Source organism: Heloderma suspectum, chromosome 1, assembly GCF_057233095.1.
Source record: "Heloderma suspectum isolate Gila_16-S chromosome 1, 16-S_ref, whole genome shotgun sequence".
In the NCBI taxonomy this organism is placed as follows: domain Eukaryota; kingdom Metazoa; phylum Chordata; class Lepidosauria; order Squamata; family Helodermatidae; genus Heloderma; species Heloderma suspectum.
In genome coordinates, this window is record NC_139458.1 from 174132219 (window position 1) to 174148256 (window position 16038).

General features: G+C 40.8%; 1 protein-coding gene across 3 annotated transcripts in view; it reads right to left on the reverse strand.

Annotated features, from left to right (window-relative positions):
- Positions 1-250: 250 nt before the first annotated feature.
- Positions 251-16038, reverse strand: part of ARL5A (ARF like GTPase 5A) — a 33852-nt gene continuing 18064 nt past the window's right edge. For 2 of the 3 annotated variants that reach the window (XM_084810813.1, XM_084810805.1), the window contains 4 exons: positions 14512-14659; positions 11844-11927; positions 9598-9749; positions 251-4234 (listed from right to left, as the gene is read on the reverse strand). In XM_084810813.1, coding sequence (XP_084666939.1) covers positions 4186-4234; positions 9598-9749; positions 11844-11927; positions 14512-14659 — 433 coding nt within the window. In that variant the 3' untranslated portion in view covers positions 251-4185. The remainder of the gene's footprint in view (positions 4235-9597; positions 9750-11843; positions 11928-14511; positions 14660-16038) is intronic. The other variant, XR_014784437.1, reaches the window with a different exon arrangement.

Below are 16038 nucleotides of genomic sequence, written 5' to 3' on the forward strand. Positions count from 1 at the left end.
CAAGAAGAGATAAAATCTAAACATTTTACAATTTTGTCTGAATATTCCTTCTTATATTGCTTTATATCACACTTTCCCAAACAGTGAGAAGCTCCGGAATGTCTTTAGAGGAGGCCTGTACTATGTATGGCCCACAAAGCCAAACACATTATGTTCCATTGACTGATTGACTAATTTTTGTAGTCTCATTTGACTTGTGCATACTGGTTTTACAGGATAGAGAATAGAGCGCCAGTCTTACAGTTTCTTTGCAATAATCTGTTTATTTACAAATGTACACATTGAACAGATGTTACAGAGGCATAGAAGCAAGCGTGCAGGCAGGGCTAGTACAAAACCCCAACTAAATGCCAGATTCAGTTCTTCCACTAGTCAAAATCTAGAAAATGCCCCCTTTAAGCTCTCCTTTGATATATTCTCCAAACCAGTTTTATGCCCCTACTATTCTACAGATTGACATGAACCAAGGTACATTTCAAGGTGGCTATAGACAAACAACAGTCATCTTGCCCATTAAGTAAAACACCTATGGTCCGCCTCAATCACATGTTGTACAAAAGCACAGAGCAGTCTTCACCAAACTGGTACCCTCCAGATGTTTTGGATTTCAACTCCCATGAGTTCAAGCCAGCATGGCCCACATTCAGGGATGCTGGGAGTTGTAGTGCAAAACACCTGGAGGGCACCAGGTTGGGGACGGCTGGCATAGAGCATGCGATCCCTTCACTCTGCAAAACAGCCGCATATAGCACTGCATAATATTTACACTTGATATTAGCATATACACACAAACATCCCTGCACCCCCACAATGGCATATGCTTTTTTTCTTGCACTCAGGTATAAAGTGTTTGCGTGCCAAGCAGCCCTTAATCCATTGGTGTTAGCGCTTTGGATAACTTCACCTGTAGAGCTACAATGACACTAAAAATTATTTAGCTAAGTTTCAGAGGAATGGCAGTAAACAATCAGTTAATGAATGCACATACATAGTTTTTTCCTGTACAAAGCTTGCTTTGGACAAAAATATACACAAACATGAAAATGGGCTTCTGCTATAAATATAAGTCCAAAGAATTGATTGGTAACGTCATACCCTTACCCCAAAATAAGAGTGACTAGTTGAAGACTCTATGTTAAGCTCTCTCTAGGGTGTCTAACTGGCAGGAGGGAGTGTGTGCGTGCGAGATACCTTTCCTGCTGTCAACAGTGAGGGTAGACAGCCAATCTAAGTTAGACATTGCTTGTCCATTTGTATGCATGTTCCCTGAAGTCCTTGAAACATAAACCTTCTCTGAAGGATTATGCTGTTCTCCTCCCTCCCTTTGCCTTTAATGTGTGTTTGCCCCCAAACTGAAAATACACACTAGTAGGAAAATCAATTCTCACTTAAAAAAAAAACCCCTACACAGATGTATTATCAGGGGAAAAAATTTAACTTCTTCAGGATCTCTTACATACTACTCTCATACAGATATGGAAGTATAGTGTACTTAATAAATTTAATTTGGTAACATGGATATATTCCAAAAGTCTACACATTTTAGTTAAGTCTTGTATATTTTTATTCTGTACATATATAAAACAGATTTTTCAATGTGTTTCAAGAATGCATTTGTTTGATTACACCTGCAGATAAAAGACAAAAAATCCTGGTTAAGATCCAGAAAACTGTGCAGCTAGCCTGAAAAGGGCTTTAGACTTACTTTTTCCTCTCAAAAAGCAGTTTCCTTCACCTCATGGCAAACTGCTTTTGATATTAAGGGGAGTTTCAAAAATAGTTTGTGACACAGCACTTGCAGGAAAGTAACAAGTTCAAAGTAAAAAACAAACAGCCACCATTGTTTGGACTAGCACACACCCTGTATATTCGACTAAGTAGCTCTTCGTATTCCAGCCTATACATTTAATTGTTCCTCCTCTTCTCAAACACTGATATACCAGTTTAATGGCACCACCAATACTGTACATGCATTTGATAAGAAATTATTTGTAAACGTATTTAGGGCATATACTAGAAATCAATCGATAACAATACATGCCCAGTGTGCTCATCCATCAGATTCCAGGAGTCAAGACTGCGATCAACTAAGTTCTAATTTCAAGACTTTTTGACCCAACTACCATATTACAGGTGTGGGTTTTTTAATGTAAGAGCAAATTGTACTTAATGGCCTATTTTTTTTAAAAAAGGACAACCTGAACAAGGAAGGCATTCCTGTTTACCAGGTGCTAGTTATATATTTGTTTCTAATTACCCGAAAGCCTGATAAGGATGGTAGGCACAGCGTTCAGATGACTGAAATACTATTTTCATAAGACTCACAACCCTTTTAACACACTGTATTTTTTCTATGCCATGGCACCTCTTCATCAATTTACTGTCCTCCCACCAGCCTCACAATGTCTGTTACACAAAGTTAAAGAAAAATAATTTATTCACATCATTTACTCCCTGGGGATTTTGCAAACAGGGGTGGGTACGTTGTTGGTTGTAATTCATGTGGATTACAGCATTGTTACCACAAGCCAGAGAACTGCTTTGTAAGTACCATGCACTGTGTTTAGATTTCTGTTTCTTTAAGAGAGAGCCCACACCAAGCCATAGACCAAGTGACTCAAGAAATTTCTAGAGTGTTTCAAAAGCAGTTTGCTATATCACTAATGGTCTGCTACTAACACAGCGATTTAGATTTTAGGCTCTGCCCCATATAAAGAAACAATTGATATGATCCAGCCTAAGTTAGTTGGACTTCAGTTCTGCTGAAATCAACAGGACAAGTTAATCATGAAATGTTCCATTGATTTCAATGGGAACTAAGCGCAACTAACTTAGTGTGGATCTGATAATTTTGGTTTATCACAAATATGCATCCTTACTTCCCCTACAAGGTGCTCCAAGATACAACAACCAATTCTGTGAAGTTTCTCAGTAGTCTACTTCTTTGAGATAAAGAAAAAAAGGGATTTCTTCTCTTTAGCATTATATATTCTATCATGAATGTTCAAATGTAAATGTCTAAGTATAAACCCAGGTGTAACTATGTTTTTTAAATTGTATTGCATATTTCAGGAGATTTTCTCAGCCAACACAATAAAAATGTCAACTTTTAAAAGATATATAGATTCCCCCCCCCCCCCGATCTGCAGTTTTATCTTCTTGTTTGGTACAGCTACATGCCAGTATTCAGCCACATAAAAAGGAAACAGAAATAATCTTCAAGAATTTTACCTTCACCATTGGCCTAAGAATAGCATGGAGAATAGAACAAAACACAAATGATGTGACAGCAATACCCCTGTGTTATTTCACAACCCAATTCAAAAACAAGTTAGGAGTACTTTTGATCCAAAGCTTACACTCACGGGGCAACATCCAATGTTGTGCGAGTGGATGCCTGCTCATGCAACGGATCTTTTCCTTCTTCTCCTCTCCCTGCCCCCATGTAGGCCCCCACATGCACAAAAACCTGCTCCAGGGTTTCCCCCAACTGTCCAGAGATTTGGGTGCATGGGTGGGGAGGGAACAGGGGGACGGGGAATTCTACTGGCGGGCTGACAGTGCTGGATGCCACCCATGGAGCTCAACTGGACTAAAGTGGCTTGAATTCACATACTGCAGTTAACCAGTTTGTCGATCTCAGAATCAAGAGTGCTGACAGAGTCAATCATATTTACTGTTTCTCTGTACAGATTTGAATCAACCTTAACATGAGGTATAAGTAAACAAAATGTACAGTACACATACAGGAACAATGTTGCACTTCTGAAGCACATCTGAATAAGTCAATACTGAAAAGTCAATACCTGTGCCACTGATTTTCTTTTCTGATTTGCTGGAATAATAAAGTCAATATTGTCAACTGAGTGAGTTAGACTGGAATAATAAAATGTAAAAGTTAAAATTCCTCTTTCATTCTCATTTCACATATTATTTATTGAACAGTCTCAAGTTATTTCACTTTAAAATTAAGGTCAGCCGCAGTATTTAAACTCCACCCCAGAGGAAATAACTGGGAAGCCAAGTTTGTTTTCTTTCCATCAGAGGTGGCTTTAGTGTGTTAAGTAGCAAAAAAAGTAGAATTCAGTTTTGGTTTTATAAATACAGATAGGCCATTAATTCACAGCTGTCAAGATAACCAAACATCCGGCACTTTTTTCGTATAATGTCTGTGCAGAGTAACAATCATCTGATCTTAAGTCTTGACATCATCCATTCAAGTCCTTGGCACAATCTGTAAATGAAATATTAAAATTAAGAAAATGTGATTTTATTTATATAACATTATGTAACAGACTTCACCCCTTCATGGATCACTGCCTTGTTGTGGCGAAGGGGCTTGCGTAACTCAGTGAAGCCATAAGCTATGCCGTGCAGGGCCACCCAAGACGGACAGGTCATGGCAGAGAGTTCTGACAAAATGTGGTCCACTGGAGAAGGAAATGGTAACCCACTCCAGTATTCTTGCCAAGAAAACCCCATGGAACGTATCACAAGGCTAAAAGATATGACGCCGGAAGATGAGCCCCTCAGGTCGGAAGGTGTCCAATATGCTACTGGGGAAGAGCAGAGGGTATTTCCAAGTAGCGCCAGAAAGAGTGAAGCGGCTGGGCCAAAGCTGAAAGGACACTCAGCTGTGGATGTGTCTGGCGGTGAAAAGAAAATCCGATGCTGTAAAGACCAATATTGTTTAGGAACCTGGAATGTCAGATCAATGAATCAAGGTAAGCTGGAGGTGGTCAAACATGAGATGGCAAGATTGAACATCGACATCTTGGGAATCAGCGAACTAAAATGGACAGGCATGGGCGAATTTAATTCAGGTGACCATCATATCTACTATTGTGGGCAAGAATCCCTTAGAAGAAATGGAGTAGCACTCATAGTCAACAAAAGGGTGGGAAAAGCAGTACTGGGGTACAATCTTAAAAATGATAGAATGATCTCAGTACGAATCCAAGGCAAACCATTCAACATCACAGTAATTCAAGTCTATGCCCCAACCACTGAGGCCGAAGAAGCTGAGGTTGATCGGTTCTATGAAGACCTACAACACCTTCTAGAACTAACACCAAAAAAAGATGTCCTCTTTATCATACGGGATTGGAATGCTAAAGTAGGAAGTCAAGAAATCACCGGGATAACAGGCAGGCATGGCCTTGGTGTACAAAATGAAGCAGGACAAAAGCTAATAGAGTTTTGCCAAGAGAACATGCTGATCATAGCAAACACTCTTTTCCAACAGCACAAGAGGCGACTCTACACATGGACATCACCAGATGGTCAATATCGAAATCAGATTGATTATGTCCCTTGCAGCCAAAGATGGAGAAGCTCCATACAGTCAGTCAAAACAAGACCTGGAGCTGACTGTGGCTCAGATCATGAGCTGCTTCTTGCAAAATTTCGGCTTAAATTGAAGAACGTCGGGAAAACCACTAAACCGTTCAGGTATGACCTAAATCATATCCCTGATGAATATACAGTGGAGGTGAGGAATAGATTTCAGGGATTAGACCTGATAGACAGAGTGCCTGAGGAACTATGGACGGCGGTCCGTAACATTGTTCAGGAGGCAGCAACGAAATCCGTCCCAAAGAAAAAGAAATGCAAGAAAGCCAAGTGGCTGTCTGATGAGGCTTTACAAGTAGCTGAAGAAAGAAGGGAAGCGAAAAGCAAGGGAGAAAGGGGAAGATATACCCAACTGAATGCAGAGTTCCAGAGAATAGCAAGGAGAGACAAGAAGGCCTTCTTAAATGAACAATGCAAAGAAATCGAGGAAAACAACAGAATGGGAAAGACTTCAAGAAAATGGGAGATCTCAAGGGAACGTTTTGTGCAAAGACGGGCATGATAAAGGACAAAGAAGGCAGGGACCTAACAGAAGCAGATGAGATTAAGAAGAGGTGGCAAGAATACACAGAAGAACTATACAGGAAAGATCTGAATGTCCCTGATAGCCATGATAGTGCGGTCACTGAACTTGAGCCGGACATCCTAGAGAGTGAAGTCAAGTGGGCCTTAGGAAGCATTAGTAACAACAAAGCTAGCGGAGATGACAGTATTCCAGCCGAGGTATTTAAAATCCTAAAAGATGATGCTGTTAAAGTGCTGCATTCAATATGCCAACAAATCTGGAACACTCAACAGTGGCCACAAGACTGGAAAAGGTCAGTTTACATTCCAATTCCAAAGAAGGGCAACGCCAAAGAGTGTTCAAACTACCGCACAATTGCGCTCATTTCACATGCCAGCAAGGTGATGCTCAAAATCCTACAAGCTAGGCTTCAGCAGTATGCGAACCGAGAACTACCGGAAGTACAAGCTGGGTTTCGAAGAGGCAGAGGAACTAGAGATCAAATCACCAACATTCGCTGGATCATGGAGAAAGCAAGAGAATTCCAGAAAAACGTCTATTTCTGCTTCATTGACTACGCTAAAGCCTTTGATTGTGTGGATCACAACAAACTGTGGCAAATTCTTAAAGTGATGGGAGTACCAGACCACCTTACCTGTCTCCTGAGAAACCTGTACGAGGGTCAAGAAGCAACAGTAAGAACCAGACATGGAACAACCGATTGGTTCAAAATTGGGAAAGGAGTACGACAAGGCTGCATATTGTCACCCTGCTTATTTAACTTATATGCAGAGTACATCATGAGAAATGCCGGGTTGGATGAATCAGAGGTCGGAATTAAGATTGCCGGGAGAATTATCAACAACCTCCGATATGCAGACGATACCACCCTAATGGCAGAAAGCGAAGAGGATCTCAAGAGCCTCTTGTTGAGGGTGAAAGGGGAGAGTGCAAAAGCTGGTTTGAAACTCAACATTAAAAAAACTAAGATCATGTCATCTGGCCCTATCACTTCCTGGCATATAGAAGGGGAAGAAATGGAAGCAGTGACAGATTTTACTTTCTTGGGCTCCAAGATCACCGCAGACGGTGACTGTAGCCATGAAATTAAAAGACGCTTGCTCCTTGGGAGGAAAGCTATGGCCAACCTAGACAGCATAGTAAGAAGCAGAGACATCACCTTGCCGACAAAGGTCCGTCTAATCAAAGCTATGGTTTTCCCAGTAGTAATGTATGGCTGTGAGAGCTGGACTATAAGGAAGGCTGAGCGCCGAAGAATTGATGCTTTCGAACTGTGGTGCTGGAGAAGACTCTTACGAGTCCCCTGGACTGCAAGGAGGTCAAATCAGTCCATCCTAAAGGAAATCAACCCTGAGTGCTCATTGGAAGGACAGATAATGAAGCTGAAGCTCCAATATTTTGGCCACCTAATGCGAAGAGAAAACTCCCTGGAAAAGACCCTGATGCTGGGAAAGACTGAAGGCAAAAGGAGAAGGGGACGGCAGAGGATGAGATGGCTAGATAGCATCACGGATGCAATGAATATGAACTTGAGCACGCTCCGGGAGAGAACGCAGGACAGGAAGGCCTGGCGTGCTATGGTCCATGGGGTCACGAAGAGTCGGACACGACTGAACGACTGAACAACAACAACAACAACAACAGACTTCAGCTCCTGCCCACTTAAATATCACTTCAGTGGGTTTTAGATAAGTCACTGCCCTCAGCATCAAACCCATAAGAAAAATATGGAGATAATATTTAGCAACCTTGAAGAAGTGTTGCAGAGATTACTGAAATAGTATGACTTACTTTGAACATTTAAATAGGGTATAGAATGGCTATGTATTATAATAGAGTTGTAAATAAGCACTCCTGGTTGTTTGGCAAGGAAGAATAGATCCAAGATGACCAGGCAGGACAGTGTTGGGGAATGTGAAGTTCAGAGGTTGTTAAAAGCAGAATATAGTTTTAAAAACTTTTAGCCCACGAATGTCCAAAGAATTAACACATATGTGGGCGATCAACCAGGTTATTAAAATGTTTTGATGGCTAGTAGTTTTGTGGCTCTCTTTGCACAGCTTTATTATTACGACAATTAAAAGGTATGTATCAAAATGTCAGCATTAGAAACTACTGCATATTTCTCTATAAAGCCAAACAATTTTTGGTAGCCAGTGCCCGATCACTCCTACGGCTGAAATCCAAAAATCTAGTTTAGGTACATCCAAGGACTGGTGACACACCCCGTGAGATATGAATTTCTGTTACACCAGACCGCTGTGCCATATCATGCTTTTGAAATTCCCCAGTTTTAGAAGTTTATCATGAACAGAGAACAAGAACGGCAATAAAGAAAAGCACTCCTACTTTTAGGGAATCTCTACTATAAACGTTTTAGTGCAATGCTTTGAATACTTGAAAATGCATCATCTGCTTTTCAGTGAACAGGAATTCTCAGAGCAAGGAATAAAAATATTCAAAAGTATACTTTAAAATAGGAACCAGGAACCTCCTCCTTATCCAGGCATCCCTTTCACCCATGGTCTCATCTCACCTCTTGTGTAGTAATTAGACTCGAAAAAAGCCTCTCATTAGACCCAATTGGAGGCTTTTTTCAAGCCTAATTGCCACATAGGGCAATTTTCAGGGGATGGTTGCACCTGGAGAAGAAAAATTTAACCCTTCCTCTACTCTGTGAACCCCCCCATCCCCATCCCCCTCCACCCTTCCCTCCTGAGCTGCACCCCTCCAGAACACACACACACACAAGCAAAAAAAGCCTTTAATTGGCTCCAATGGGAGGCTTTTTTCAAGCCCAATTGCTGTGCAGGGTGGTACGCGCGCACGAGAGAGAGAGACAGAGAGAGAGACAGAGAGACTATGGATACATATGAGTGGATCTGAGACAGGGTGTGGTGTGGCACTGCCCACTGTTTGCATGTCACCGCCCCTCCCCCCCGCCCGACCCTCGGGCTAAGAAAGTTTCTCCACCTCAGCTTTAAAACATTTTGTAATAACAGTATCAAAATGATAAATTCCAAATACTATTTTATAATGAGAAGCCTGTTTAAGACCTCTCCCTATTTGATGCCAATACTATTTGTTTATTCCTTGGTATAGTTAAGTGCACAAGCAATGGTATTCTGCCTAAACAAAAACACCTGTATCTTCTACTATAATCTTATACGTGCCACTGCTGTGTTTCAAGAAATTACAGAAGCTTTTAACAAACTCTCCAAAACAATTATCAGAATTTAATACAAGTATGGCTGTATTCAGCTCTACTTCTTTAGCTTTAACAGTTATACAAATGGGGTAATTTTGGTGGGCACCTTCAGGCCGAGAAGATGCACTTGCTAGAAATCCCCTATCTACAAAACAGTTAGAAAATATAGGTGCTGTAATGCTGAATCTCTCTTGCTTAGTATTCCTCACCATTTCTCTCCACAATTGCCCCTATTAAACCCTAAGGATGAATTCTTCAAGACTCCTTAACTATCCAAATAGGCTTTACCTATTACAAATAGTAAAGCTATGGGAGGTTCCTAATTTTCATTTTTATTGTTAAGATGTGAATGTTCATCATTTTTTTAAAAATAGAAAGATTCATTGGCCAAATATATTGGCATAGTCACATGGGTGAAAATGGGAAGAAATGAGGTATAGGAAATATCCCCTTCATTAGTTGCAGGTACCAGACCTGATCAGAAAATATACATGAACCAAAGACTCCTTACCCTTCGCCAGTAAGAGCACAGCATGCCTGAATGTGCCACTGGTGATCTTTAATTGAGGTTAGCTTCAGAAACTGAGAAATTTCAGCTACTGTCATGCTGTCTTTAACATCCTGTTTGTTAGCAAAGATGAGCAAACCTGCTTTCTTCAAGTCCTAGCGAGGAAAAAAAATAGTAAATGTTTCTCTCATTTTGGCTTGTTTTCCTGTTATGGGACTCATGTGGCTATATTTATTATTTGTTTCAGTTTCTAACTCTCAGGATCACCGGGTAATTTAAAATTTAAATTTAAAACACAGTAAACCAACAAGATAAAGAATGTATTCAATATTTCATTTAAAAAAGCCACACCACATAATGAATTAAAGGTCAGCTAAAACAAAAAGTGGCCTTCCAGGAATTCTAGGAAGTGTTCAGGTCCAGACTTGAATGAGTTTCTAGGGAAAGGAAGCACCACAGCTATGGCATAGTGCCAAAATTGTTTCTGAATGCTCCCACTCTGTATACAGTGTATGGATGTAACCTTCAAGAGGGTGCTCTCTGATGACCTTAGGAGACTGTGATGGAATGTAATGGAGGACCTGATATCTACATCACACAAAGCCCCAACCTACTAAGATGTCTTAAGCTAAAAGCAGATCCTTCAGTTTTGCCTAGAACGTAATGGTTATATGGTCTAGGTTCACAGGGTTTGGGGCTAGACTGATTTCAAGACCCCTGAAACTTGGGCATGATTGGGGGAAGGGGGGTAGCTGGTTTTTCTGGTTTCAGGAAATGCTTACCATAGTGGCAGTTTGCTTATATTTCCACCTTATTTTCATCTTTTTAATGCTGCTGCCTTTGAGGATGGTGGAGACCGGCTTCTTCCCCCCTCCCCCAACTCCTGCATTTAAAACCAAAGCCATGGTGGCCAGAGCAAGAGCAGCTGCTGCCATCTTTCCCCACTCCTAGCATGTGTTTCTAGGAACATGGTGGCAACCAGAACTCTTGCTCCAGGCACCAGCTCACCCTCAAAACTGGTCAATTTTAGAAGTTTAAAGGGAAAAAAAACTGAGGAAGCCCCTGCTGAGGTTACAGTAAGCAACCACCCCACAAACTGGATGAATCGGTTTTACCCACCCTATGTCTGAAAAATAATTAAAATGGCAACCCAAAATTACCACCTGTGAATGGGGAAGCAAATTTGGGGTGCTTTATCGCAGCCCTGTAAACTCAGTTTATTTTCCGTAACCAAATGTTAAAATTATAGACCTTTACCATTGACAGTCTTTTCATCAACAATGTTTATGAATCACGCTTCTTACGTTCAAATGTAACTCTTGTAGGTTTTATGAAGCATTTATCCCTTCCAGCACAGCATGGGGGAAAATCAGACTGGCGGAAACCTTTTGGCTCTTTCCCAAATGGGATTATTATGTATGGTACTATAAGTTTTACCACACAAATTAATGCAGTTTAGGGCACAATCTTATGCACGTTGAGACATAAAAAAGGACTAAATCTTATGCAGGAATTGCATAGGATTGTGTGCTTAGGCTACAATCCTATACCCATTTACCTGGGAACAAGCTCCACTGAATTCAACGGGTCTTACTTCTCTGTAGACATGTATAGGATTGCACTTTTGATGCCATATACCTACTTTTGATGCTTTAAACTAAAAATCTAGTTAACACTTTCACATGCACAGTATCGCTATTAACATGACCAGAGAAGATAATCTTACAGTAAGCTAAGTTGCATTTCAAAAGAAGTCTACTGCACAGTTAAGCTGGAGCAGGAAGCTTCTCCAAAGTGTAAACGCTCTTTAAAAAGTGTGTGTTGGGAAGTTAGCCTTCTGGTATGTATAGAGAGACTGTAGGCAAGCTTCTCTGGTGCCAATCTCACTGCTTGATACTGCCAAGGTTTGTTTAAAAAGAGATCTGAAGCTGCTATTCTGGAAACTACACAAACAATTTCTACAATTACGACAATTTCACACAAACAGCAGCAAGTGAATTGTAAGTAGTCACATATTAGAATTGTTTTGAGGTCTCTGCTAAAAAAGTCAGAGGAAGAGGTGAAAGATGTTGTACAACTCCAAGGGTTTTTATCGAATCTAAAAGGTCCTGAACTCTCAGAAAGAAAACACAAGCCAGAGAGTATTATCAAAATGGGAGCATAAATGGGAGGAAGACAGAACTCTAACAGGAAGGCATAAGATTACAGCATTTTTTTTAACTTAGCCCAAAATTCCAGCAAGTACTCACCTCATGTGCTAACATTTTATAAAGTTCTTCTTTAGTTACAGAAATTCTCTCTCTGTCTGTGCTATCCACAACAACTATTACAAACTAAAATAATAAGAAAAAATAATAAATGAAGCATGTTCACATGTATCACAGAACATAGAAAAATTGGGACATTGTTGAGGTGGTATCAGTACACATAGTTAAAACTATTATGTTATTGCAGCAAAGTCAATGGTTTTCCAATTAAAGATAAATCTAGCATTAATAGAGATTAAGATTTGAAGACTGAAGACACTTGACTACAATCTCAATGCCTGTGGTAGTCTCTTCCAGGGTAATCCTAAGCAAGTTTACTTACTGTAATTCCCACTGATTCAGTGGAATTTAAGGGGCAACTCTATTGGGATAGTGGGCTGCCTCCGAAACTGGAGGCAGACAACTATCCAATGCAGGGCGGGCAGAGAACGATTTCTAAAAACTATGTAATAAGAACACTTTTACAGAAAGACTAGTGATGTAAAATGTCTGGAAATAATTAAGCCATGAGGAAACATATTTTTAATCCTCTTTGTAAGATTCCCAGCATAGTTTTTTCTTTCATTCCTTATTAAAATTATTGATATAAAGTATATTTTACTGATAGACAATTATGTTCAATTTCCCAAAATGTGAGTAGAGTCACCATTGTGTATTCTTGACTCTGAATGTGCATTCTTGACTGCTTGGCTTTTGTTCTATATAGTCCTGTGTTTCTGATGCAGTAGCAGTCATTTAATGGAGCTCTAATTCATTCAGACAATTACGAATTTAATTTAATTACGAGTTTACTTTTAAATCTTTTAAAATATAATTACTTTTATGAGCAAACTAAGTCATACATAAAATAACTTTAGAAACAGAAAGGCTGTCATAAAACAATGAAGTGGCTTTAGATCTGTAAAGAGCACTAAAAAAACTTGCTTATTTTTCAATTTTAGCAAAATTTCCAATTTTTCTGAACACCCCCGCCCCCGAAAAAAACCAACAACGTTTTCCCCCCTGTGGCCTCAAAATTTCCAGGAATTTTACATCTCTGCCCAGGTGTTTTGGACTACAATCCCATCAATCCCAGGCAGAATGGACAATGATCAGGAGTGATGGGGGTGGTGGTGGTCCAAAACATCTGGAGGGCACCAGGCTGAGGAAGGCTGGTTTAGAAAGTCAAAATGAGATCAGGCCTATTGTTGGCCACATCGCGCCCTTGTGTGATCTTACTGTTCTCAGTCTGAAAATAATCTATAGAGTTTTTCTAATAGATTAAATAATCTATTTTTATTATAAATAATTTTCTAACAGATAAAATAATAGAAAATAATCTGTAGATGAGATTTTCATTTTTAAAGATAGTATTTTTAGGTTACCTTAATACAGTAACATTATCTATTACAAAACACATTTGTCTGGCTTCGGAATATTTTAGCAAAGAACAGGTCTGCTAAAAAAAAAAAATCCCTCAACAACCTGGGAAGTTTAGTTCAAAACCTATCCAGGCTCAGTTCATACTGCAGGTTGGGCAGGGAGCATGTTCTAGCCTAGCCTTTCTCCTCAAAACCTAGTTTTCTATGGGTAGAGATGTTTCAGACATGGAGCGGCATTCAATCATGCAAGCTTTACCTGCAGTCTAAAATGGTACAGGACCAACTATGAGATACGCCTGTTCTGGGCAAAAAGGGCAGGCAAGAACAACTCCATGGGAAAGAGGCCCACACACATAATTAAGGACAAGCAGCTTTTAAGGAACTAATGGTTCATGGAAGTCTCATCTGAACTTCCCCGCAAAGGAGTGTTTGTTTTATCAGAGAAAGTGCTCAATCATAAAACACAGAAGTGATTTCACATTTGATTACTGAGCTGCTTAGGATACAAACTCAAAGGGGAATCCCGTCATGACAAGAAACATCGCGCTAGAAGTCACTTACACTACTGCAACACAATTTAGGTTATTGCTAATGTGGAACTGCATACTGCATGGTATGCAGTTACTTACAGAACTGTACTTACATTTTTTCTAACTGTAGTATTTATTGCATTTGTTGTACAAAAGGAATCTATAACAGTAAACCAAAATTTCTGGGGCAGAATTCAATGGGGTGCTTATGCCCCCACTGACTCCCTTCCACAGGCAACGGGACCCACCACTTATGCAAGGGAGTTTTAGTGCTTTCTAGGGAAAACCCTGAAACGAGTGGAAGCACTCACTTCTGGAAGGAGGCAGGTCAGCAAAGCTCCCTTATGCAAGCTCTGCTGATGTGGCTTCTCCCAGAAACGAGTGCTTCGACTCGTTTTGGGTTGCCCTGGAAGCACTAAATCGCCATTGCACAAATGGTGGGGGCCAACTGCACAACGGACTTGGTGGGGTGTAAGCATCCCATTGGATTCTGCCCATAGTAATAACATACAACACAGAGAGGAGGAACCTAACATTACTACCAGAACTCCAATAACCTGGTCCCTCAATAACAAAGGCTGCTAAGGCAAGCACTTTTTAATCCCACTGATTTCTGTGAGAGAGAGCTCCCTCCCTCCCTTTTTGATCAACAGGACAAACTGCTAATTTGGGCTGGGTCATAACTTAAACACCACATGAATTACCTACAGTGACATTATGGTATTTTGTTTTAAAGAACAACTGAAGACAAACTCTTACTTCTGTGTTTGTATAGTATGTATTCCATGAAGATCGAAGAGATTCTTGGCCTCCAATATCCCACATAAGAAATCGTGTATTATTAACGACAATCTCCTCTACATTGCTTCCTATAGTTGGGGAGGTATGCACTACTTCATTCATAGAACTGCAAAAAGATAGAAAATATGAGAATGATGCATTTTTGTGTCCCTCTCCATGTTCTGTACATAGTAATAACAATTAGTAATCACAATCAACAACACAGAGAAGCAAAGCTTCATACTATTACGACTTTAATTTGCTAAAGACTAGCCTTTCTACAAATGTAGATTCAAGGAAGCTCTCAGACTGCCCCAGGCTCCAAATGACTAATCTATGATCTCCAAATAGAGAAGACCAACTGGAGGGTAGTGAAGATGCTGATGAACCTCATGGCCTAGGAACCTCACTGCCAAACTTGCCTCGCAGTCACATCCCTCCTTATGGCAGCTGCCTCCTACATTGGCTTCTAAGAGTGGCCATCCTGGCGGAGCAACTGAGCCCTGTCCCTAACTTTTCTTGAGTGTCTCTCAAGTCACATCCCTCTTCCTCCTCAGAAACATTTGAGTTCTCATGGTGGAGGGAGGAGGCAGCGACTTGGCCTGGGCCATCTGTTTGTCAAGGTCTTATCAATCTCTTCGGGCACCTTGGGATTCTGGGGAAAGTTCCTCCCCTGGGCTCTGATCTAGCTGTTCCAACTCTAATTCAGAATTGGAGCTGTCAGACATCTCAAGGGGCTTAGACTCATCCCTGACAGGCACTTTGCAGCTATGTTTGGGGAAGCAATGGGTTACATGTTAAGCCCTCCATGTGAGTGCAGCTTTAGGAATGGCAGAACTACATTCACATGGAGCAGCTTTGGACTGTGTTCACACATCACCTTAAGCCATGGTGGCTTAATAAGATACTCACAGTAGCTTATTCTGAAAATAAGCTACTGTTATCCCCCACACAAATGGCCAAATAAGCTACTGTGAGCACCTTATTTTCCCTCCCCTCCCCTTTCCTCCCTTTCCAGTCCTCCCACTCTGCTGAATGGTATCCCAACTTCCCTTGCATTGCAGTTGTCATGGAAAAGTGAGCAGTGTTAGTTTTATCATGGAGGGCTATAAATGCAATACTTCGCAATAGGGGGATTGCGTGATCATGTGACCCTGTGCTGTACTGTCTGACTTTGCTTTTTCACAGAGAAGTGGCCGGAAAAGGGGGTGCGGACTATAGCTCCTTGACAGTTTGCTGAACTGGGGCAAAACTGCACAGGTGGGGACCCCTCATGGGGAGCCTCCAAAAGCTGTAGTGGCTAACTGTGCAATTTTGCTTCCTCAGGGAAAAGTGTGCAGAAAAGGAAAATGGGGGTGGGAGCTATAACTCCTTGGCAGTTTGCTGGAACCAAGTGAAATTGCACAGGTGGGAACCCCATACGGGGAGCCTCCAAAATGCTGTAGTGGTAACAGTGCAGTTTTGCTTTTTCATAGGAAAGCGAGTATGTTTTCCCCCTATTCCCCA